Source organism: Vanacampus margaritifer, chromosome 2 (genome assembly GCF_051991255.1).
Source record: "Vanacampus margaritifer isolate UIUO_Vmar chromosome 2, RoL_Vmar_1.0, whole genome shotgun sequence".
In the NCBI taxonomy this organism is placed as follows: domain Eukaryota; kingdom Metazoa; phylum Chordata; class Actinopteri; order Syngnathiformes; family Syngnathidae; genus Vanacampus; species Vanacampus margaritifer.
The window spans coordinates 36,731,257-36,756,979 of record NC_135433.1 but is presented as its reverse complement, the minus strand read 5'-3'; the positions used below and the strand labels follow the sequence as shown (position 1 = coordinate 36,756,979).

The 25,723-nt window shown below is 42.4% G+C and overlaps 2 protein-coding genes across 2 annotated transcripts in view; one reads left to right on the top strand and one right to left on the bottom strand.

Annotated features, from left to right (window-relative positions):
- Nucleotides 1-200: 200 nt before the first annotated feature.
- Nucleotides 201-7,554, top strand: clul1 (clusterin-like 1 (retinal)). The gene is made up of 9 exons (XM_077555653.1): nucleotides 201-334; nucleotides 1,544-1,680; nucleotides 2,210-2,358; nucleotides 3,657-3,827; nucleotides 3,899-4,325; nucleotides 4,979-5,098; nucleotides 5,168-5,367; nucleotides 6,923-7,101; nucleotides 7,194-7,554. The coding sequence occupies exons 2-9, from the start codon at nucleotides 1,584-1,586 to the stop codon at nucleotides 7,210-7,212; spliced, it is 1,362 nt and encodes a 453-aa protein (XP_077411779.1). The 5' UTR covers nucleotides 201-334; nucleotides 1,544-1,583; the 3' UTR covers nucleotides 7,213-7,554.
- The window catches only part of yes1 (YES proto-oncogene 1, Src family tyrosine kinase), a 36,259-nt gene continuing 17,907 nt past the window's right edge, over nucleotides 7,372-25,723 (bottom strand). Inside the window, exons 5-12 of the mRNA XM_077555650.1 lie at nucleotides 24,601-24,704; nucleotides 24,356-24,505; nucleotides 22,245-22,400; nucleotides 19,089-19,268; nucleotides 18,145-18,221; nucleotides 11,829-11,982; nucleotides 11,605-11,736; nucleotides 7,372-9,229 (exon numbers count right to left, since the gene is read on the bottom strand). Of these exons, the coding sequence (XP_077411776.1) occupies nucleotides 9,021-9,229; nucleotides 11,605-11,736; nucleotides 11,829-11,982; nucleotides 18,145-18,221; nucleotides 19,089-19,268; nucleotides 22,245-22,400; nucleotides 24,356-24,505; nucleotides 24,601-24,704 (1,162 nt within the window). The 3' untranslated portion in view covers nucleotides 7,372-9,020. The remainder of the gene's footprint in view (nucleotides 9,230-11,604; nucleotides 11,737-11,828; nucleotides 11,983-18,144; nucleotides 18,222-19,088; nucleotides 19,269-22,244; nucleotides 22,401-24,355; nucleotides 24,506-24,600; nucleotides 24,705-25,723) is intronic.

Below are 25,723 nucleotides of genomic sequence, written 5' to 3'. Positions count from 1 at the left end.
GCCACGAGCCAACAATTAAGAAGCAAACAACTACAATGGTATACGCCATAATGCTGGGATGAGTTTGGTGTGGAAGACGCACCCCCCAATACACTGTAGTTCCTAAACATCTCGTTTTTGTGAGTCAAAGTGTTGAAAACAAAGCTTTGCCTGTCAGTGGGCAGCAGCGTGTTGACTGCAGGATTAACGGGCGTGGACGTCAAGCAAAGACGCTAACAGGATCAGCCATCACGCTCCGAGTGGAAAGAGCACAAATAGACCTGGCACGCTTCGCACCAGACACACAAAGTGTTTTGTTCTTCTTCTTTTACTCTGTCAGCGCATCTTCAGGCTGGTAAGTCAACTTTCCTCCAACTTGTTATTCGTCTTAGCTCATGTTGTCGTCGGTTTCAATGAGGCTGCTAGTGCGCATATTACAAAACTCGACTATACACTAAATTAAACAACTGCATGTGGTAAATTAATAATATAACTTTTTAATAGTTTATAGTATAATATTAATATACTATTGATAATTAATACTTTCTTTTTTTTAATTTTCGATATGATGCTTATATGATGCTATTTCTGCAGTGCAATTCTGGTATAAGATTGTTATCCTCAAGCAATAAAATAATAAATAAAACAATACAAAATCCTAAAAATGATCAATTACAGTATACTAATGTACGTGATTGTTTCTACTTGCTGAAGGTAATGATAATTATGTATTGATAAGTAATATATTTAATGCAATAAAATTATTTAAAACAATCATATTTTAATAAAATACAGATAACTATATTATTGATATTTAGTGCCCTAAATGTGGTTTTCATTTGTTTGCATGCTCAGTAGAAAAAAATCATTCCTACAATGAGAAATAATACCAACTAATTAAAGAAAATATAGCTTTAATGTAACTATAGTAAAACAAATAATTAAAATCAGAAATAAAACTACACTAATTATAGCATAATTTAAAAATTTAAAATATAATTATCATTCTAAATAATCTTTTTATCCATCATAAACCTTTGACGTACTAATAAGAAAATTATAATGCATACAATAATGAGTAGTAATATATATATATATATATATATATATATATAAATGATATAAAACAGCATCAATTTAATCATGGTAAAAACTAAATTCAGATAAAGTAAAAAATAGATCAAATCTAGCATTAGTTAAACTATAATAAAAGATAAGTAAAAAATAATAATAAACACTTTAAATAACCCTACATTATTTATTGCAACATTTTGTCTAGATTATAATCATTCTATAATAATAAGAAAATATAATCAATAAATTAATGGAAAGTGAAATATACTAATTTATGCACATCCAATTAATAACTAATAAATACAATCAAATTTAATTAAACATCAGAAATACTATAATTGTAACTGTTTTAGTGATCTGCTGATAGGGATTTTCTTTTTCTTTTTTTATCCTAATACTTGAGCACCCTCAAGTGTTGGAATTTAGACAAGCCCAAATCCGATTATCCCGCTGTTCAACGTGTGTGTGTGTGTGTGTGTGTCTTTTACAGACGTTGTTCTCCTTCCATACGGGAGAATAAAAGCAGCAAAATGAAGGTTGTGCTCATTCTGGTTGCACTGGCATCGTTGGGCCTGCTCGTCAGCAGCGCCTCAGAGGACGGAAACGCTTCAGAAGACCCTTTAAAAGGTGACAATTCACACCCAATCATGTATGCACTACTTATCAGAAGCTAAAGTGGAATTTGTGGATCCGACAAAGCATACTGCAGGTCTGCTTACTTTTTTTTTTTACCATGATTATTTTTCACAGTGTTGTCATGAGAATAGACTCCAGCCACCACTTGAAAGTGGCTTTGGATCTTCACCCACCCAAGCTGAACAAATCATGCGCTGAGAAACCCTCAATTTTTTACACGCCAACTCGAAACATTAATTTCTTACTGAAAATATTAAAATGCCATGAATCCATTCCTCCCCCCCCAAAACACAATAAGTATTTTAGTCATGTGAATCTCAAGGCACCACTGTACTTGGTTGTGTAATTCCACATGATGGTTGGACACGGACAGGTAATCAAAAGACCCAATTATTTGTACACAAACAATTAAAAAGGCCAACTATCGGAAAGGAGAGAAAGAGCATCAGCTGGTTCAAGGGGGCAGTGGCCCACTCACCCCTAATCGTAGACTGATCGAGTTTCCGTTGCGTCCTGTCAGAGTTGTCCAAGGCCGGAGAGAAGGTGGTGGGCGATGAGGTGGAACGCGCCTTGTACGGCGTGGGCCAGATGAGGGAGGTGATGTGGAGAAACGAGCGCAAGCACGAGCAACTCATGAAGTCTCTGCATCACAGCGGTGACAAGAAAAAGGTACATAGTTTTACTGGAAATTGTGCCATCTAGTGGAATTGGCATTGAATTACTCTGAATGTCACAATACGTTCCTGACAGATGAACAAGGACATATTTGTTGTAAACAAATCATTTTCTGACAAATTATGTGAAATTGGATATGTGTGTTATGATGTGTGCGGCACACTGATCAGAAAATGTTTCAGGTTAAGGCACTCTTTTTTTATTTTATTTTTTTACTCAATGTAACTTTATATTAAGCCTTTTAGTCATGAAATGACACCAAACTGTACAGTATTCTCAAAAATGATCATTTTGTTTAAAAAAGAAAAAGAAGAATAGAGATTTATTCCTGTCTTTATCAATGCGCTGGTCCCCGTTAGTAGAAGTGTTCCCCCGCATATTCCAAGACTGGTATTTTCGGAACCTGTTCTCCGTTCTTTGCTAAAAAACTCCTATATTGGTTGTTTTTGTGTCCTCTTGGTACCAAGGAACTATATTGAGATGAGTTGAAGAGCGTAATTTAGACTAAAGTGGCACCATCTTTTGTCCAATAAATTTTGAAGTTGAAAGTTTGAAGTGAGTTGAGGCTCATTTAGACAAAAGTTGTGCTTTGGCACCATCTTGTGGCAACTTGGTGCCAAGGATCTATATGGAGATGAGTTGGGGAGCATAAATTACACCAAAGTGGTTCTTTGTCACTTTCTTTTGGCCAAGCAACAACATCTGAAATGAGTTGAGGAACTTCATTTAAACAGAAGTCGTGCTTTGCTGCCATTTTGTAGCAGTTTGTGCCAAGGAACTACTTTGAGGTGAGTTGAGAAGCTTCACTTAAACAAGTAGTGCTCTGCTGCTATCTTGTGGCAACTTGGTGCCAAGACACTACTTTGAGGTGAGTTGAAGAACTTAATTTAGACAAAAGTAGTGCTTTGTCACCATCCTATGGCATCTTGGTGTCAAAAAATTACTTGGACGCGAGTTGACAAGCTTTCTACAGAAACAAGTAGTGCTTTGCCACCATCTTGTTGCCAAGGAACTATGTTGAAGTGAGTTGAGGATCAGCATTTAGACAAAAGTAGCGCTGTTCCGACTTTGCTAGGCAGTTATAATCTTTGGCGTGGGGGGCTTGAATAATTTTGTTTTATTGTTATTTTGTACAATTATATATATATTTTTTTACACTTATTTAAATGATATGACATAATTTATTAATTATATTTTCTGGACTAGTACAAGGGTTCCGGTGAAAACCACTGCCTCAGAGAACCGAAAGAGGCAGAGTCAGACTCAAACCTGTTGTTCCTTTCTTCCACCAGGGTGCGGCGCAACTGGCTCAGGACGTGACAGAGAAGCTGCAGGAAGCCGAAGAGCAGTGCAGGGTCTCCTTACAGTTGGAGTGGGACGAGTGCAGACCGTGCTTGGAGGACGCGTGTAAAACGTTCTTCACAAACACCTGCCGCCGAGGCTTCGCCACCTTCCAGACCAAAGTAGGACAAACCCTCAGTGCACAAAACAGTGAATAAGGGTCCACCGTTTTCTGTCTTTACTCTCACGCTAGGTTGAGAACTTCTTCCGCCGTGTGTCCAGACGCTTCAGCGAAGCGGCCATAGAAGCGGACGACATCCAGGTGAACCAAGACCCGGACAGCCCCGACTCAGAAGTGGTCCGCATCCAGGACGCCCTCACCCGCCTGAGCCGCAAGGTGGGCACGCTGGTGAACAGCAGCGCGGCCCTGGCCTCCAGGATGAGAGATGGGCTGGACCGGGCCGTCCGCAGGGCTCTCCTTAGCGGGCTCCCGCTGCCGAGCGCCACGGTGGACCCCGACGACCCGGCCCGTGACTCGGGCTTCCTGCAGGGTGTGGGCCTGGAAGAGGTGCTGGACTCCTTCTTCGACTTTGGCCGCAGCGTGGTGGAGGAGTTTGGGGCGGTGGTGACGCAGGCGTTTGATGGCCTTCACGGAGCGCGGGAGGAGGATAACAAGCCAGGTGAGCGTTAAATTGCTCCGGGATTATTATTTTTTTCCTCTCACGGGGCTAAAGGGGGGCTTGCCTATAAATCAGGTCGCTCTACTTTTGTTTTTGAACAGTGGAAGTCAAGTCAAGTCAAGTCTGCAGGATTTTTTTTCTCTCCTGGGGCTAAAAGGTGGCTTGGCTATTAGTCAGGTCATAGTACTTTTGTTTTTGAAGAGTGGAAGTCAAGTCAAAACAAGTCTCCATGATTTTTTTTCTCTCCTGGGGCTAAAAGGGGGCTTGTCTTTAAATCAGGTCGCTGCACTTTTGTTTTTGAATAGTGGAAGTCAAGTCAAGTCTCCGGGATTTTTTCTCTCTCCTGGGGGTAAAAGGGGGCTTGCCTATAAATCCAGTCGCTGTACTTTTGTATTTGAATAGTGGAAGTCAAGTCAAGTCAGGTCAAGTCAGGTCAGGTCAGGTCAGGTCAAGCCAAGTTTATTTATAGAGCTCTTAATCACAAAAGAGTCTCAAAGGACTTCACATGCCTACGGTTGACAAATATTAACGACATCCCCTGATCGAACCACAAGAGGGCAAGGAAAAACTTTAAAAAAAAACCCATGAGGGGAAAAATAAGTAACGGTAAAAATAAGAATGGTTGTAATGTCCGTCTTTATGTTGGATTGCAGAGAAAACATTCCCGCGCCTCTTGCGGAACAGGAAGTTGTGCCGAGACCTGCGCAAGCAGTCGTCCGAGTGCTGGCAGCTGCAGAGCCAGTGCGAGGCCTGTCAGGGGGCCTTGCTGACAGGTAAAAAAAAAAGCACCCGCCCAAGTATACCTCCATGGGTTGACGTCCGTTCTCCACTCCCCCTCACAGAATGTCCCAGCGTGAGGGAGCTGCACGTGGAGCTGGAACAGGTGTCGCAGTTGCTGGGCGTGTCCAGAGAGCAGTACGACGAGGTCCTGTCCATCGTGCGGCGCCATGCCGACGAGACGCTGGGCTGGCTGGGCAACATGGCCGCTGAGTTTGGCTGGGTGGCGCGGGCGGACACTCAAAACATCTTTCGCATCACCAGGGTGAGATGAGGAGATGCAAAGAAGTAGATGAACACAGATGACTTTTGAGTTAATTTAAGGAAAACAACATTGAAAGTTTAACCACTGCACAGCAAACTCCACGTCATCTATTTTTGCTGAAAAACTCCCCTATTGCTGTTTGCCATGTCTAATTTGCTATGGCGCCATCTTGTGGCCAAAAGACTTATGTTGAAATGAGGAGAGGAGCCTTCATTAAAGGGGAAGTCAACCTACCCCCAAAAATTCTTATTAGGTTATATGTGACCTCACTAGTCTAAACATGACATTCTGATTAATATTAAATTTGTGGAATATGAGTTATGCAGTAAAATCCAGCCGTTTTTATCAAAATCAGAAGGCGGCCATTTTGCCACTCACTGTCGAGTGAAAATGACATCACAGTTACTCGGGTCTCAGGTAACAGCCAATCACAGTTCAGAAAACAGATGTCATCTTCAGTTGACAGCAAGTGGCAAAATGGCCACCCACTGGGATGGATAAAAACGGCTGGATTTTGCTGCATAACTCTTAGTCCACAAATTTCAGAAATATGATAATAATAAATGAGAATATTTTCAGAATGTATGTGTACTTATTTGCAACAACAACAACAAAAAAAGGAAATATTTTTGACCTGTCGTTATTTATAGGTTATTAGGCCACAAACATACATAAGCGGACCCTGAATAAAATGAGTTTGACACCCTTGTTCTAAAGGGCAATTCCAAACCTTGTTAGGTTACTACAGTTACTCAAGGATTTTCGCTATTTGGACCCCCACCATGAAAAAAATATATTTTAAGTAAAGTAAAAGCACGACCATAGACGAACTTTGACAGCCATGTTATCTGTCTCTATCTCTTTTATTTACTGTATAGAAAACAGTTTAACATGCTTGAATGTGATTTATGTGTAAAACTGTTCGCCAACATAAGATAAAATTAAAATAAACAAACGGCTAACCCTTTGACAAACCTCAACACAACAATGTGTCTCACGGTCAACTCTGTCAGCTTTAAGTATACAATGTTTTAGTAAAATCTGAGCATTCCGAACTGTTATACACGTGTAAAATTAAGTTTGTGGTATGTTTTGGGATACACTCAAGTTACCTGTATTTTAAGTAGGGCTATGTATTTATTTATTTTTTAATTAATATCCATAAAAGCATATCAAAGTTCGAATATTTTCTTTAATTTACAAAAATCAACTAACAAAGAATTTAAATGAGGTTAAAGTTATTTTAAGAAAAACAGCCAAATTTATCTATTATAGATCAAGTAACGTAAATGCTTGGTGGCCCGAACTAGATCCTCTCTTGTCATACTGCCGTAAATTCAATGCCTGGTTTGAACAGCATACTATTACACTTAATGGAGTTAACTAAAGATACTAAAAGCAGAAACTCAAGTCTCACGAGATTTGCAGAGGTTTCACGTGACTTTATTACTGTAAGCCGGCTAAAAAAAAACCACACATTTTGTTCAATTGCATTGACATTAGTGTACTAAATAGTGTCCCGTGTGTACCTCTCGTGTTGCTTTTTGCTCTCCAGGTGGTGCCAAAGAGCCAAGACAAGAACCTGTCAGTAAGGGAGGAGACCCAAGTGGAGGTGAACATCCTCAACTCTCCCTCTTTCGTCTTATCCGTGCCGGGGGAGCTAAACCTGCAGGACCCGGCCTTCATCCAGTACGTGGCCCAGGAGGCCCTGGACAAGTACAAGGAAATGTTCAGGTAATGGCTGTGACAATTCACAGAACACAAAAGAATATTTAGTCGCACTTTAAGGTTGTACTGTATTTTACATTTGTGTTGTTGCTTTACAGGTACCACGAGGATGAATAACTGGCCAATCACAGCGCGCCATAGAGTTGCAGAATTCAAACATCTCACCTGTTGAAAGATAAGAGTAAAACCACAATATGCCAATTGCATTACATCCAAATGCTACATTTTGATGTTTACAGTAAAAACACCCCAAGATTTCAGCACAGCAAACTCAAATTCAACTTTTCAAGTAAAATTTTTATTTTTTTTCTGTACAAAAATTCTATTTGTTACCATTTTTCTTTTCTCCATCTCTAGTTCAAGTCCTACCTTTAGGAAAAATCACATATTAGGTTCTCCACAGACAGACACACAAGAAACTCAATTCAAAACAATAAAAAGTTCACATCTTTGTTCGAACCGCTGGCTTTTGTACGCAACTTTCCCATCATGCACCTCTGGGCCAACAGTTATAGGATAGCTATAGGAAAATAAAGGTTTTGGCAACTTGGCATTGCTAATAGTGATATTGTGTGTTATTAACACTAGCAAAATCATATTAAGCAGAACAGTGACATTTTGAAAAGTCAGGCGTCTAAGTGGCTGACAAATATAAATGATTTGTTTCAATTTTAGTTTTCACATACAGTATATGACATGATTAACAAATTAGATCTTATACAGAATTGTGCCACTCTTCCATTGCAAAAACGTCTCAGACCTCATTTTGATATAAACTAAAGAAATACACTTTATGGTCACAGACAATTCCCACCTCACCTTCAAAATCTGTGTTAGACGTTTCTTTTGTACTTGGGCATGATTAACTCAATGATGTGAAAGTGTGTCAAAAACATCATAGTAATCGTGAAAAGTTTGACAGAAATAAAAGACTTCGAAATGATTCAAATACATCAAATGGTGTGACAGAATGTGAAAGATAATTACGGGAAAATTCAGTGATGGAAATGAAATGAAAATAAAAAAAACTCCTTGGTCACAGGAAATCCATCGTGAACATTTAAAGCAAAATGTTAGACAAGCATGCCCTCACTTGGGAATGATTAAAACAACTCAATGATAGGTAAGTATTTCCAAAATGGCTGAAAAATACTTGAGAGACATCAAACAAAATTAAACTCAAAGGACAAGTGTATTTTGCATATTAAAAATCTTTCTTTTTTTGCATTTGGTCATAATTAAAATGATACGTAAGTTTTTTTTTTAAAGACTGCAATATTGAGTATTTAATTGAAAATAAACTTATGAGGAAATTCCCATCCTGAACATTGAAAAATATTTTTCTTTTTACTGGCGCTAAATTATCTCTATTATAGGTATATAAAAAAAGAAGAAGACAGAAATGTTAAGTTTTCAACAGAAATAAAACAAAAAAAAACTCAGTGGTCGCAGAATGTATTCATAATTAATCCCCCAATTAAAACAAATGTTTTATCTTTTTTTTTTTGCACTTGGACATGATTAAAATAACTCAAAAAGGCTTTCAAATAATGAAATAAACATACAAAATTGCCATTCATCCACCTGTTCACACTTGCTACATTTTTTTTCCTGCACATACTGTACATTCTTGCATCAAGCCCCATCTGCACCGTCCACATACAAAAAAAAAAGTCCGCCTACAGGCATTCAATTCCCAACAAACTACTGTACATATAACAGATTTGGACTCCCCGATATCAATGAATTATTTTAGCAAAATAATATTTTTAAAAAAGGGAGGACAATTGTGTAAAAGAGTCATTCTGTAAAAAAGAAAACATCTTGCAAGTTTAGCCATCAATGTGAAATGAGGACTAACTACTCTGGTATGGATCACAGTGTCGTGGCCAGTCTTGTTTTGTACCAAACGAGGTCTTGCGAGTCTACAGGTTGTCCCCCGGCTGGTACTGGGGCTCCGTGGCCGTGAAGTAGTCCTCCAGGAAGGACTGGAGGTACTCGAAGGTGGGCCTCTCGTCGGGCTCCTTCTTCCAGCAGTGGCGCATCATTTCGTGCAGCGACTCGGGGCAGCCTTGGGGGCAGGGCATGCGGTAGCCGCGCTCCACCTGCTCCAGCACCTCTCGGTTCACCATCCCTGAAAAACACAGCAGCAGCACACATTGTTTACATATCTGTATCTCAGCATATCCTTCCATCAGTTTTCAAGGTCGCTTATCCTCACTGGGGCACATTCCACATTCAAATGTTTTCAAGAAATGATTTGGATGTACTTGAAACATGGGCAAACGTCAGCTAATCTGGAATAGCAATGCTAACATGTCGCCGTTCTAAATATAAAACATATTCATTCCTAGCATCAAAGAGTTTAATGTGGGATACTTTACAGTCATTTAATGTGCAGCTGTCTTTTATGGTCTGGAAATTCTGGAAGTTTAGCTGCCAAAAACCTAAGCAAGGAAGGGGGGGGGGGATCTTGTCGACATTTGCCACTACATAGGTACAACTAAACTGATGTTTCATTGCATAATTTTGTCCTCTGCCTGTTCTATAAAAAAAATATAAAAAAAACTGAAAGCTTCTTCCTAAAGACAGGAAGGCCCTGCAATGGTGACCCTTGCAAGGAGGAGACTCATTGAAAGGATAGGAGCCAGGGCATATGACTCAGTGGGAGGGGTTGGGTGGGGGGAGGAGCCATCATTATCCCACTCACCAGGGAAGCCAGAATGAGACAATAGAATGGCGGCAGAATCGAAACGTGAATTGTCAACTATCTGATATTCTGACACTGCAGTATATATATCTTTTTCTTTTTAAGTCATTGGTTTCCACGCAGCTGTGTCAACATGACTATAGAAAGGAAGCAAAGTCCTTCCAGATGAAGTTGAATTAATTACATTGAAGGGGTTTTCGCTGTGGATCCGGGAAGGCCACAAAAGCCAGATGGCCGCCAGGTCAGCCAGATGGCGGCTCTGTGATCACTGCAAGCTGCAGTCCGGTCCCCATTTGAAACGTTACCGCCATCAGAGAGCCACATGGGAATTGTTGGAATTAATTGTGATGTAACTTCTCAAGATATCATTTGACTCTATATACGATTATAATTGTAGTAAGCACTAAAAAAAATACATACAAGCTAACAGAGATAATGTATACACATTTGAACTTGTTAAATGATTTGTCCATCTTATTTTTTTTAACCTGCATAAACACAGAAATGTGTTTGCCAATTGCATCATTCATTCATCTAAATATATATACAAATAATATAATAAGTTTGAAAACATATAGATTTTATATGGATTTTACAATTCAATTTATCTTATGTTTATATGTATTATATATATTTTTTATATTACTGATTTTTTTCTCCAATGTTGATGCGTTATTGTGTGTATTGTCCAAAAATTAATGTGCAAAAAGTTAAAATATTTATCAATCTTTAAAACATTAAATATAATTCGTAAACACCTTGGCATTTAAAATCAATAATAGTATTTTCATTAAATAAAGTTTGTAATACAACAAAAATATATATTCTATACAGAAATGTTTTACAAACCAAAACTAAAATAAACTAAATTGAAAACCAAATTGTGGAAACAATGAAAAAAAAACTTAACCCCGTTAATATGCGCAAGTGCAATACTTAAAAATGCTACCCATCGTTAAAAGAATAAATTAGCTGGAAAAAATAAAGCACATTGTTAACTAGACTACTGTAAGTGCTATTTCTGCAGAAATTGTGTGGGAATGCTGAAAGACGAATGTTAATAGCTGAATGCTAAATTGAATGCTTATGAAGTAAATTGAAAAATAAATTATGTTAACATTACATTACATTTGTATTAATTGTAGTTGAAAGATAAATTAATATAAAGAACACTTGATCCCGGAAGGCGGGAATTTTTGAAGCAAGTTGAAATTGATATGGAAAAGTGTTATCTAAAAAAAATGCCATCCATTCATTTAGATGGAAAAGTGGAACTATGATAGTCAGTTGGTACACATGTATCTAACCCTTAGCATAATTGCCATGGATATATTTGCAAATACAGTCGGGGGTGGGATTCGAAACTGCGACATCCTGGTTACTGGACAAGACAATATACCAAATGTGCAGTCCCATTGAAAATGAATGGGGAAAAGTTGATATTTAACGTTAAATTGTGCCAATACTATACGTAATGTGGAATCAGACGATAATACCCCGGAAGGCGATCATTTTTTTATGTTCACGGCAAAAAATTGTGGAGGATAAAAATCATGCTTCCGGCATTCCCGCAAATATTGTTTAAAAAAAAACAAACACCAAACACACCTTCAATCCAGTAAAAAAAAAAAAAAAAAACTTCCCATCTTAAAAAACACATGGGAACTTTAAATGACCTAGAAAAATTCCCGCTACAAAATATATTAAATAATCATAATAACTAACTGTGAAGTTGCATGTGAAAATAAGTTGGCTTCTTTTACAGCCGTATCTGTGGGATATGTGTAAAAGAGGCTGACCTGGATAGGGCACTCTGCCTTTGGTGACCAGTTCAGTCAGTAGTATACCAAACGACCACACATCCGACTTGATAGTAAAGCGGCCGTACAGAGCTGCTTCCGGCGCCGTCCACTTGATGGGGAATTTAGCGCCTGGAACGACAAGAAGACACTTTGAAACTCTCATGCTGGTTGTCAATGTTTCTTTTTTTTGGGAGGGAAGGGGGGGGGGAGAGACAACGCACCTTGCCTGGCCGTGTACTCGTTGTCCTCGATGAGCCGGGCCAGGCCGAAGTCGGCGATCTTGCACACCAGGTTGTCGGCGACCAGGATGTTGGCGGCTCGCAGGTCCCTGTGGATGTAGTTCATGCGCTCGATGAAGGCCATGCCGTCCGCAATCTATGGGGAAATGGAGCAAACAATGTACGTGGAGGCATTTGACCACCCCCAAAAATATTGCCATTGGGAAGTGGGCGGGAAAGAGAAAGAAAAGTTCTCAGATTCTGGTTTTGAGTCTCGGTGCTGGCCTTCCTGTTTGGAGTTCTGTATAGGCAAACTGTTGAGAACACTTCTTTTTACACTACATACTACTTTCCTATGAGCAAGGGCTTTTGGGCGCCATCTTGTACTATCTTGGTGCATTACGGAGGGGAGAGCACAGGTGAGTTTCTCAGCAAATGGTTGACAATAAGTTCCACAGGAAAAGGATGTGAATTGATAAAATTCGTGAATATTGAACAGCAGATATAACGGACTGTTTTATTGTTAAAATTTTACTTAAAACATTGCTGCACAGAAAATAAAGGTTTTAAGATGACGACAATTTAAAGCTGTCAAAATCAATTGATTAAACAACAAGAAATCGATTATCAAATTAATTGACAACTATTTTAATAATCGAGTAATCTTTTGGAGTCATTTTTTTTATAAAAAAATTGTCCAAATCATCTGAATAGTAACAGTAATTGTTTATTGCTCTCTGTAGTCCTTCATGAAAGAAGACTGATTATGTTTGTGTTCTTTGTTTAGTCAAAGACATTTGCAAACATATGTTTTTACTTTGGAAAACAATGACCCAACCGGTAACAGTGACTAATGATCTAATATCGTTATATTGTCCACCACTACACTACGAGTGCAAAAGCAATGTGCCAATATTTAATCGGTTCGCTGCCCGGCTGTTTCCTCGCATGCTCGGCAGTCAATCGCCTTGACGGCTCAACTGCCCCGGAAATAGAGTGACAGTTTACGTTACTTGCGCTGAAGCCGGTCTCGTTACCCCATCATATCTTCACATGCGCAACGGGAAATAGCAAAATAGTGCCCGGTTATAGCCATAGATATACAGTTGTTAAAAAAAGAAAAGAAAAGAAAGAAAAAGAAAAGAAAACCGCTTAAAGCGCTTGCGAGGAAGGGAAGTACGGAGCGGTAAAGAGCGTCACATGACGTCAAACACGCTGGGCGCCGCTTCCGGTCGACGTCGTTGCTACAGCAACCTGTCAGATGGGTCAATAATGTGGCTCAGTCTGGACAGGGCCAGATCGGATTTGGACACTTGCTAAAAACAGTCTGGACAGTAAGCCCTAAAAATCTGATTTGAGGAGGAATCTGATTTAGTTGCGGTCTGGACGCAGCCTAATTGTAGTGTTTCAATTTCAACATTTATTTGTCTTTGATGTTTAAACATTTTCTTGTTTTGTACCCATAAAACAAATGACCATCCTAATCGTAATTTTAATTACTACCAAATTAACCGTGATTAATATTTTCTTCATAATCATTATCATTCGATCAAGGGTTAGGCGGTAGAGGGCAAACAAATGCCCAGATTTTAACTGAAGTACGCTCGGCCGGTACTTTATTATCTAACCACCGTCTGCTTTATCATATCTGACCTCTTGTAACCAAACAACCTCCACACGACAAATGTCGCTCCCACTTTTAGGTCCGTCCGTCCGTCTTCTTCCGCTTATCCGGGGTCGGGTCGCGGGGGCAGCAGCTTTAACAGGGAAGCCCAGACTTCCCTCTCCCCAGCCACTTCAGCCAGCTCATCCGACGGGACCCCAAGGCGTTCCCAGGACAGCCGAGAGACATAGTCTCTCCAGCGTGTCCTGGGTCGTCCCCGGGGCCTCCTGCCGGTAGGACATGCCCGGAACACCTCCCCAGGGAGGCGTCCAGGAGGCATCCGAACCAGATGCCCGAGCCACCTCAACTGGTTCCTCTCAACGTGGAGGAGCAGCGACTCGACGCTGAGTCCCTCTCGGATGACCGAGCTTCTCACCCTATCTCTAAGGGAGAGCCCGGCTACCCTGCGGAGGAAACTCATTTCGGCCGCTTGTATCCGGGATCTTGTTCTTTCGGTCACGACCCACAGCTCGTGACCATAGGTGAGGGTAGGAACGTAGATCGACCGGTAAATCGAGAGCTTCGCCTTTCGGCTCAGCTCCTTCTTCACCACAACGGACCGATACAGCGTCCGCATCACTGCAGACGCTGCACCGATCCGCCTGTCGATCTCCCGCTCTAACCTACCCTCACTCGTGAACAAGACCCCAAGATACTTGAACTCCTCCACTTGGGGCAGGACCTCCTCCCCGACCCGGAGAGGGCACTCCACCCTTTTCCGACTGAGGACCATGGTCTCGGATTTGGAGGTGCTGATCCTCATCCCAACCGCTTCACACTCGGCTGCGAACCGCTCCAGTGAGAGCTGGAGGTCACGGCTTGAAGAAGCCAACAGCACCACATCATCTGCAAAAAGCAGAGATGCAATGCTGAGGCCACCAAACCGGACCCCCTCAACGCCTCGGCTACGCCTAGAAATTCTGTCCATAAAAGTTATGAACAGAATCGGTGACAAAGGGCAACCTTGGCGGAGTCCAACCCTCACCGGAAACAAATTCGACTTACTGCCGGCAATGCGGACCAGACTCTGACATCGGTCGTACAGGGACCGAATGGCCCGTATCAGGGGGCTCGGTAACCCATACTCCCGAAGCACCCCCCACAGAACTCCCCGAGGTACACGGTCAAACGCCTTCTCCAAGTCCACAAAGCACATGTGGACTGGTTGGGCGAATTCCCACGCACCCTCGAGGATCCTGCTGAGGGTGTAGAGCTGGTCCACTGTTCCACGGCCGGGACGAAAACCACACTGCTCCTCCTGGATCCGAGATTCGACCTCCCGACGGACCCTCCTCTCCAGCACCCCTGAATAGACCTTACCTGGGAGGCTGAGGAGTGTGATCCCTCTAAAGTTGGAACACACCCTCCGGTCCCCCTTCTTAAAAAGGGGAACCACCACCCCGGTCTGCCAATCCAGAGGCACCGTCCCCGATGTCCACGCGATGCTGCAGAGACGTGTCAACCACGACAGCCCCACAACATCCAGAGCCTTCAGGAACTCCGGGCGGATCTCATCCACCCCCGAGGCCCTGCCACCGAGAAGCTTTCCAACCACCTCGGCGACTTCGACCACTGAGATAGGGGAGCCCACTTCAGAGTCCCCAGACCCTGCTTCCTCAAAGGAAGGCGTGTTGGTGGAATTGAGGAGGTCTTCGAAGTACTCTCCCCACCGGTTCACGACGTCCCGAGTCGAGGTCAACAGCACTCCGTCTCCACTATACACAGTGTTAACGGTGCACTGCTTTCCCCTCCTGAGACGCCGGATGGTGGACCAGAATTTCCTCGAAGCCGTCCGGAAGTCGTTTTCCATGGCCTCACCGAACTCCTCCCATGCCCGAGTTTTTGCCTCAGCGACTGCCAAAGCCGCATTCCGCTTGGCCAGCCGGTACCCGTCAGCAGCCTCCGGAGTCCCACAGGCCAAAAAGGCCCGATAGGACTCCTTCTTCAGCTTGACGGCATCCCTTACCGCTGGTGTCCACCAGCGGGTTCGAGGATTGCCGCCACGACAGGCACCAACCACCTTACGGCCACAGCTCCGATCGGCCGCCTCAACAATTGAAGCGCGGAACATGGTCCACTCGGACTCAATGTCCCCCGCCTCCCCCGGGACAATGGAGAAGCTCTGCCGGAGATGGGCGTTGAAACTCTTTCTGACAGGGGATTCTGCCAGACGTTCCCAGCAGACCCTCACAGTACGTTTGGGCCTGCCTGGTCGGACCGGCATCTTACCCCGCCATCGGAGCCAACACACCACCAGGTGGTGATCAGTTGACAGCTCCGCCCCTCTCTTAACCCGAGTGTCCAACACATACGGCCGCAAGTCCGATGACACGACTACAAAGTCGATCATCGAACTACGGCCTAGGGTGTCCTGGTGCCAGGTGCACATATGGACACTCTTGTGCTTGAACATGGTGTTCGTTATGGACAGTCCGTGGCGAGCACAGAAGTCCAGTAACAAAACACCACTCGGGTTTCGATCGGGGGGGCCATTCCTCCCAATCACGCCCCTCCAGGTCTCACTGTCATTACCCACGTGAGCGTTGAAGTCCCCCAGTAGAACGAGGGAGTCTCCAGGGGGTGCGCTCTCCAGCACACCCTCCAAGGACTCCAGAAAGGGTGGGTACTCTGAGCTGCTGTTCGGTGCATAAGCACAAACAACAGTCATGACCCGTCCCCCCACCCGAAGGCGGAGGGAGGCTACCCTCTCATTCACCGGGGTAAACCCCAACGTACAGGCGGCTAGCTGGGGGGCAATGAGTATGCCCACACCTGCTCTGCGCCTCTCACCGTGGGCAACTCCAGAGTGGAAGAGGGTCCAGCCCCTCTCGAGAGGATTGGTACCAGAACCCAAGCCGTGTGTGGAGGTGAGTCCGACTATATCTAGTCGGAACTTCTCAGCCTCGCACACCAGTTCGAGCTCCTTCCCTGTCAGAGAGGTGACATTCCATGTCCCCAGAGCTAGCTTCAGTAGCCGGGGGTCAGACCGCCAAGGCCCCCGCCTTTGGCTGCCACCCAACTCACTGCGCACCCGACCCCTTTGGCCCCTTCCACCGGTGGTGAGCCCATGGGAAGGGGGACCCACGTTGCCTTTTCGGGCTGTGCCCGGCCGGTCCCCATGGGTATAGGCCCGGCCACCAGACGCTCGCCTTCGAGCCCCACCTCCAGGCCTAGCTCCAGAGGGGGGCCCCGGTGACCCGCGTCCGGGCAAGGGAAACGAAAATCCAATGTTTGTACTCATCATTGGGGTCGTTTGAGCCATGCTTTGTCTGGTCCCTCACCTAGGACCTGTTTGCCTTGGGTGGCCCTACCAGGGGCATGAAGCCCCGGACAACATAGCTCCCAGGCTCATTGGGACACGCAAACCCCTCCACCACGATAAGGTGATGACTCACTTTTAGGCACTTACTATATTCCAAATCAAATGTTAAATTTACATCTTTCACGTTTCCAGTCGTGTCACACACCGTCCGCTGGGACCGATCCATTATGTTTACAAATCCAGCTCAAAACAAGCTTTTGAGTAACAAAACAGTCCTTTTGGAAATGCTGTCGGTACACGTCCTTCAAAAATAAAATTAAACCACTGTCTTTTCAAAGACTCGGACGAAGGAAGCAACCACTTGTTCCTGATTGGTTGTTTCTCCATTACTCTACACGGAGCGTATGAGCAGTCAGCTTCTCGAATTTCTGTAGGCGAGACAAACCTTTAACAGAGGCGTTGCCAGTAACCCAAGGGGGCGGGGTCGAGTGCACTTCCGTGATTTAGTGACGTCAAACGGTTACGGAAGTTTAATCTGCCCGTTTGAAGCACACAATTCAGATAGGAGGAGAAAGCTAAAGAAGTTGCGAACTGACTTTTTTTTTTTTTTTTTTTTTTTTTTATACCTGGTTGGATTGTAGACAGTCCGGGGATGCATATTATTGATAGAAAACCCCACTAAAGTGCATTTTTATAATATGGGACCTTTAAATCACTATACGAATACGAAGTATGAAATAAACACCAATCAATGGTTAATAAACAGTAATTAGGGGGGGAAATTATTTTGTAATACATTTTAATGCAAAATTCAAATGAATCTGATTCGTCGATTGAAAAATCAATCGATTAATCGATTCTAAAAATATTCGATAGTGACAGCACTAGAGCAATTTTGGTTAGTCCCTAAGTGAGAAATTGTTTTGAAATCTGACCAGCATTACATTCGACATTTGAGGTTTGCTTGTATCAGGTATTAGTGCTCATCAAGTTGATGCAGGCTTGTTCATTTCAAAACATCTTTTGTCTGCCAACTCCCTTGGAGGCGACCGCAAGGCTCCTGCCTGCATCTTGATTTTCATTTGCACCTGGCTGAGCGAGGCAGGAGTGTAGCATGCAAAGTGAAAGCAGATCCCCGCACACGACAGTTGCTTTAAGTGGCTCTCTGCTGACGAGCGTTTAGGCTCCGCAGGCAGCTAAGTGTTGGAGGACGACGGGAGGAACACGGAGCGGTGGCACGAAGCCAAGAGAGATGGCAATTTGGGTAGGAAATAAATATGCCAACCCGCATGGAGAAGCATGCGCGGCACTTGAGTCGACCTGACAGGCGAGCTTTGTTTTCACACATCTTCCTTCACAGTTTAGCAAGCAGAGGCCTGTTTTTCGCATCCTACCTGTGCGGCCATGTCCACCAGCTGGGGCAGCTTCAGATATTTGCCATCTCCCTCCTTCAAGAAGTCCAGCAGACTCCCTGCAAAAGATTACAGGATGAATATAGAACAATGAAAATGTGATACAATTTTTTTTTGGTGGGTAAATGCGGTAGGGCTCGTTCCATATCTAAACCAAAGAGCAGAGGTTCACTTTATTAATGTATGATTTACTTCAGTGTAGTTGCTGCCTAGTGTTGATGCTTGCGTGGTAATTTACGTGAAATTTGGTAAAATGTGTACTGTCAGTGTAAACACAGCCATACTGGATAATATGTTATTTGAAATATACATAGAAATAGACAGATATAAATCGGAATTGGGTACTTTAACCGGCAGTGGTAATCCAGCCAAAATGACATATTTTCCTAGTGTTTATATAGTGGAGGATAAATGGCTTTTTTGCACATCAGTCATCAGATGTGGGTGGAATTAACTACTAGCTGGAATTTTACGTGTCACGGTGAAACATTTCTACTGCTCAAGAAACTCGTGAAAGTCTCCACTTAATACTTTAAGACTTCATTACCGTGGCTAAAGACTGCCACAACAGAGCAAGGTACGGCCAGGGTTGTTTTTTTTACAGAGTTGGATTTTTTTTCACACAACTTTGTGGAGGAGTGTCACGAGGATTGTATTTACTCAGCTAGACATTAGGAAAATCGCCCATGAGAGTGCAATTTAGAATAATATTCACCGTTATGAAGATATAGTTAAATTCGCCATTAACTAAATAAAAGTCACACTCACTGCAAGCAAAAAAGCACATTCAGGGTGCCTGATTGCCTGATTACATTTCAACTAATTGCCCAACCCTATCATAACCCAGGATGCTAACAAGGCTAAGCTAACACTATCTGGCAGTGCTTTGCCTTGGCAGAGGTGGCTGCACACATTCGAGGACTGACCTTTGCCCATGAACTCTGTGACGATGTAGATGGGCTCTTCCGACACTACGGCATAGAGTGGCACCAGCTTGTCGTGCCGCAGCTTCTTCATGATTTGGGCCTCCTGCAGGAAGGCTTCCGGCGACATGGTGCCAGGCTTCAGGGTCTTGATGGCCACCTTGGTGGTACCGTTCCATGTGCCTGAATGAAAATAAAAAAAGAAGGTAGACAAAATTCCATCTTGCCCATGAAATTGCAAGTTTTGAAAAACGTGAATTTAGATGCCAGCCATCTTGCAACAGTAATTATGTCAATATCAGTTATTCAAAATTTTATTTTTGCACACCACACTATTCCGTATAAACCATCTTATTTTTCTTTTCAGTTTGTCTTTTTAGGGGTCGCCACAGTGCATCATACTTTTCTATCTAGGCCTAATTTCTGCATCCTCCCCCACTAACACCAACTGCCCTCATGCCTTCCCTCACTACATACCAACTTCCTCTTCGGTCTTTCTCTAGCTTGCTTGCCTGTCATCCATCCTTATCACCCTTCAACCAATATGTCTATTAAGTATGTGCGCAAGTTGTGTTCTAAAGCTACATGCTATGTGCTAAACAGCTTATTGCAGGCCAGATCGAGCATGCTGAATTCTGTCGGAATTGTATTATGACGGTATTTTAAGCCCTTCCACAGTTAACTATAGGCATATAATGATTAAATCTCACCTTTGACACCATGGCGATGTAATTTTTTTTATGGCTATTTTTCTAACGCGGAAATAAAACGCCCGGTTCAGTAAGGCCCCGCCTCTCCCCGTGTGGTTGCCGCGCCAGCAGCTGTGCGCACCGCCCACAAAACTCTGGAGCGCTGCGTTCGACCATTCCTCTGAATGGCCACGCAAGCCAACCTTTGCAGTACAGCTTTCTTTAAATGTGGAAATTGGATGGATGTTCAATTCTTCAATATACATTTGAAACAAAACGGCTCCTTATCGCAAAAAAAATTATAGTGGAGGAGGAGGAGGAGGGAACGAGAGGGAAGAAGAATAAGAGAATAAGAGAGAAACCTCTGCGGGGGACGCGAACCCGGGACCTTCTGCTTACAGGGTGAGGGTGTTAACCGCTACACCATTCGTTCAGTTAAGTTCATCCATCCATCCATTTTTTTTTAACCGCTTGTCCTCACAAGTGTTACGGGGGCTGCTGGAGCCTATCCCAGCTGGCTTCGGGCAGTGCCCTGAACTGGTTGCCAGCCAATCACAGTCAGTTAAGTTTAATAGTGCAAAAATTTGACTTGTAGTTTACACAAGTATCAGCCACAAAACCTTCCTAGGAATTTAGGACGGCTAATTGGTATTACACTTTGGCACTGCAAATGCGAAGGATAATTGTTTGCTTTGAATTCATTTGGACAGAACGTTTACTGATAAAGGCTACTTTTATCACTATCCTGCGAGCATGGAGGTCTCAGAGAAAGTGGGCGCGTGTTTAGTCCGCAGAGGGGGTGCGGTGGTGGGGCTGCATCTAATGATGTCAAAAAGTTCCAACAGCTCGTTTTCTCAAGTTGGGAGGGGCTGATGCTTGGAGAGCAGAATGAACTAGAATTTCTCATAGAGGGGCGAATGGAGGAAAACACCACTTGATGTTTTTCGGGAGGAATTAGCATTTTAACAAGGCTAAAAGCTCCAAAAAGTTGATTTTTCACCTTGCTGTCCCATTACTGTCTCTTTAGAGATCAACAGGGTAATTTGTGACACATTCCAAACACTTTTCTTTTTTCTTCTTCTTTTTTTTAAGTTTCAGTATCGGTCTGGAAGTACTAAGGCATAGTATCAAAGTGAAAATGTTGGTAGTGGCAACACTAGTTTAACTGACACAATGTACATACACCCAATAAAAATATGAATGCAACACTTTTATTTTTGCTACCATTTTTTATGATGAAATCAAAGATCTAAAACTTCTTCCACACTATGATTAGTGCACAGGTGTGCCTTCGACTGCCCACAATAACGGTTCTGTACCGTACTGTCAGTACTGACTGGTTTTCTGAGTTTCCAGACCCCCCCCCCCCCTCCCAATGAAACAAAACTGCCCCTGACTGACGGTTCACACGCAGTCACGCGAGAATTTGGGCATCATGGTGTCCAGACGGACGCGTACGGGGCGGGGCGCGTTTTGAAATCTTTCCACACTGGAAACCAGTTTCAAAAGTGATCGGTTTCAAGCTCCGAAAACACGGCATCGCGTGGACGAGAGGCCTAAACGGTAAGAAACTTGTAAGGACACTGGCTTTCGTGTGGACGGGGTTTGTGAACAATATTTGAGACAAATGGTGATATTGTGTATGTGGAAGAAGTTTTAGATCTTCGAGTTTATCTCGTAAAAATGGGAGCAAAAACAAAAGTTTCTATTTTTTTTGAGTGTACGTTCCAGTTAAAACAATGCAAAAAACTAGAAATCATGTGAGATAATTTTTCAGACAGCTGATAAACTTGGCCAGCAAAATAATCTCGCACTTTCTGGTCAAAAGCCACTTACTCACGCCCTGCTTACATACAATGAGCCTGATCAGGAGAGTCGGTGCTTCCGTCATGAGGGCCGACCTCCATGAATGAATCACACAGCAACACACACACATGCACTCGCGCTAAAGGACAAAGTAGGGCAATGATAATAACGACCGCAAGGTGCTGAGAACACAGAGGAATGGAGGTCAAATGTAGTGATTAACATATCTGGAATTAAAAATAAGTGAAGTCACCAAGGGAATAATCTGCAGGGGGTGCAGCACAAAGAAATAAAAGGAATTCCTGGGATTGCACACTTGCAGGTCGAGGCTTGCTGCGGGCCTGATGAGGGAGTGAGCGAGGAGGAAGCGCGCCGGTGAAGTGAACCGTAGGAGGACGGCCTGCCATTAGTGTACAGGCGTGTTCCTTTCAGCGTAAACCGACTGCAGTCGTCGGCGCTTTCCTCCATAAATAGGCTAGCTCTTTGCTATGCTCTATAACTCAAACTGTTTATCAATCATCCTATAAGCAGTCGATAACCATTCCTCCCTGTTAAATATACATGAGCTATAAAGTGGATGCTTAATTTCCTGCTGTAAGCCCCGTTTACTAATTTATGATCAAATATCCATTATAGCGCGTTAACACCATGTGAGCCTTCTTACCCATCCAGACCTCTCCGAAGCAGCCCTGGCCCAGCTTGACCTCCAGTCGCAGGGACTCTCTGGGGATCTCCCACGCGTCCCTGGCCAGTCCCTGAGTTTGCGGCTTGATTGTGGGGCACACCGTCGTCAGCCTGTAGCACAAACCATCGGCGTGTTCTGGACAGAAGTGGACGAGTCAGATGGGAGATGGGGGATGAAGGTTGAGTAAGTGTGCGGCAAATCAATATTGCAATGTATGAATAAACCAGCACTGTTGATGATGACATTTCTACGCTGTTTTTTTCTTCAATATGTCCATTAGAACGCAATTGCTCTATTGCGTTAATATCGATATCATTGGCAAACTACAATATTGTTTTTTGAGTCACTTTATTCCCCCGATAAAGCATTATCAAGATCATTGACAAAGTATCGCTTGGTGAGTTAATCAGCCAATATTTGCATTGTGATATTACAGCTAACATTGTGATATTATAGTGCATGTCAAACTTTTCTTCAGAGAATTTGATTATCTCACAAGCACAGTAACCTGATACAATCGAAATATTATTGGCAGAATATCACAAATTATTTTTTTCATTCCGATATATCGATTGTCACGCAATCGTTGTATCATGATGCCTAGATATTATTCCATGAGTAACTAATTTTTCTTCCAATATATTATTGTGCAATCACTGTATGTATTGTCGTAATATCAGCATTGTTGACATACAATTGTGATATCAGTGCAAAAGTTACTCTTTTCTTCTTTTAATTTCCATTATCATGCAAATGCTGTATCACGGTACTAACAATAACTTTTATTTGCAACTATTGTGGTATCGTTTCGGGAATTATTTTTTTTTTAATATTCATATGACTCTTACACAGCCATTGTAACATAACACGATTGATATCTTTTGCAAAGAATTATAACATGGTACCACAAATTACTCTTTTTTTCCCTACCAATACATCAATTGTTATGCAATCACTGAATCATGACACTATAATTATGTTGAAAAAGGATTGTGATATGTGATTGGGCGTTGTTTTTCCCCAATAGAGTGGACCTCTGCTCTGATATAGGGACTAGGCCAGCATGCAAATAGCGAACTACTACAACTATCTGACACCAATTATGTATGCATTGAGGGGAAAAAAAAGGCCCCCCACACCCTAAAAAAATACAAATAAAATTAATTCTTGGAAAAAAAACACACACACAAACTGCCAATAGGTGTTTTCCATGAAAAAAAAACGGAGGGAGGCACCACAACACAAAAATAAAACAAGAAAAAAATAAAATAAAACATTTTGAAAAAAAATATTGCGAATAGGCGAGCAAGGGTCCACTGTATATTTATTATCACACAATTACGCCAGCATGCTATTTTCAATAATTTGTGTATTTGGAAATTGATTTTCTTTTTATACAAACTGAGTTGCAATGATTTGTATATTTAAATTCATCCCAGATTCAAAATTCAGTTATCGATCATTGATCATGATGTGAACGGAGTGACACTGCAAAAGCATTTGTGTGCCTTGAAGGTAGAACAGAGCAATTTAAAAGAAGCCGAAGTACTAAAAACTATTGTATAGTCACTTTAAAGTCACATTGGGCTTTCTTCTTCCATTTTTGGAGACTCTAGTGCAGGGGTGCTCAAGTTCGGTCCTTGAGAGCCCCTATCCAGCCTGTTTTCCATGTTTCCCTCCTGCAGCACGGCTGAACCTAATGATCAGCTCATCAGCAAGCTTTGCAGAAGCCTGATAGCGATCCTGATCGTGAATCAGGTGTGTTAGTGGGGAGAAACATGGAAAACAGGCTGGATAGGGGCTCCCGAAGACCGAACTTGAGCACCCCTGCTCTAGTGGGTCTTTCAGGCATCACAGGAGGGAAGAAAATAAATCCTGTGAAAATCAGGGTTGAATATATGTATATCCCAGCAGCAGATCTGCAGCTGAATAATTCATTGGCTCTACAAATGCTCCATTAACGTCTGAATAAAGTATAGAGATATAATGTTAAACAGTATAAAGAGATATAATGTTAAGAGACTGATTGTATAGTTAGCGCAACATTCAGTAGTAAACAAAACTGAAGCTCAAGCGTCGATGATACATACCTGTGTAGTGTTTCACCAGCTTCTGGAGCGTCTCAAATTGAGCCCGAGTAGTGATGTAATAGCCGCCACTATCTAGCTTTCGTATTTTGTAGTGTTTTGCATTGTCTCCCTTGACTTCATCCCAGTCGCGGATAGATAGAGAGTAGGCACCTTTTTAAGAAAACATTCACAAAATGCCAACAGTCAACTTCACATACCGTGTCACAATTCACATTGACATTAACCTGCAGGAAACGAAAGCTTACCTTTGGTGGTTTCACTCTCTCGTGCCAAGAAAGTACCTCGCTGGTTGCCCGGAAGTAATAAAAGTCGCTCAGCGTCTTTGCGACCCATTTTGCCAAAATACCATCTGTGGAAAGAACAGTGGTGATGAGGTTTGGTCTTTTTGTGTACATACAATTTGTTTTGTTTTTTTCATCAGTTCAATCATGTCTAGTATTACTAAAATGCATATAAACATAAATGGAGCACACTTATATAGTGCTTTTATCTACACTAGTCAGGTTTCTACCCAAATGTTTAGAAATGTATATGCAAATTTTGTGAAAATGAGCAAAACAGACATGCGACTTATGCCCGTTTGCATCCGCTCTTTTGTTTTTGTGAATATGCGCTGCGAGATGACATTGCAGCGACGGAACTTTGGGACAATTTGGAGTTCCAGGTGGGAATATTGGTTTTGTTTTCCCTCCCGCATGTAAGTGAAGTGTGTCGTTACATTGAGAGCTAATGTTAATGAAGCCATCTAAAATTGCATTGTTTTTTTTCTTTAATTATTAAAAGAATCGTGTTTCTTCATCTCCCCAAACATATCTTACTTTATCATCCGCCATTTAGTGACTTGAAACGTGTGTGTGACGTAGTATCGGTCAAAACATGAGACGTACTGTATATCCGGTCTTGTAGTCGCTTATTAATTTCTGCCGTTTATATTCAGTTTGTTTTTTGCAATTCTTGAAAATTAGAATAAAAAACCCACCTAATGTAAGGTGCTCAAAGCGCTTTACAAAAGGCTCACGTTGTACAACTGCATGCTTCTGGAGGGCCACAGTGCATGTTATCTTACAAACATGATGAAATGTATCTACCACCATCTCGTGAGAAAGATGCTGGGTTAAACTTTTGGGAACCGTTCGCACATTTGATCAACAATATGCATTTGTCAAAACGAAATAAGTCACTTTTGTATTCCAAAATAACATTGATCACATAATTGCTGTATCATAATATTATAGATATCATTCAAAAAAGTACAAGTGACTTATTCTTCCAAGATATCTCATAATTTCTAACATGATACCATACATATTGTTCAGAATATATTATTGTTAGTTTTTTCTTCCAGTGTTGACAATGTGTCACGCAATA

What these genes read in the sequence shown, in the direction of transcription:
- clul1 (XM_077555653.1), top strand. Translation starts at nt 1,584, where the DNA reads ATGAAGGTTGTGCTCATTCTGGTTGCACTGGCATCGTTGGGCCTGCTC. An exon ending in TTCAGAAGACCCTTTAAAAG is followed by an intron (nt 1,681 to 2,209) that starts GTGACAATTCAC and finishes GCGTCCTGTCAG; the next exon opens with AGTTGTCCAAGGCCGGAGAG. An exon ending in TCGCCACCTTCCAGACCAAA is followed by an intron (nt 3,828 to 3,898) that starts GTAGGACAAACC and finishes CTCTCACGCTAG; the next exon opens with GTTGAGAACTTCTTCCGCCG.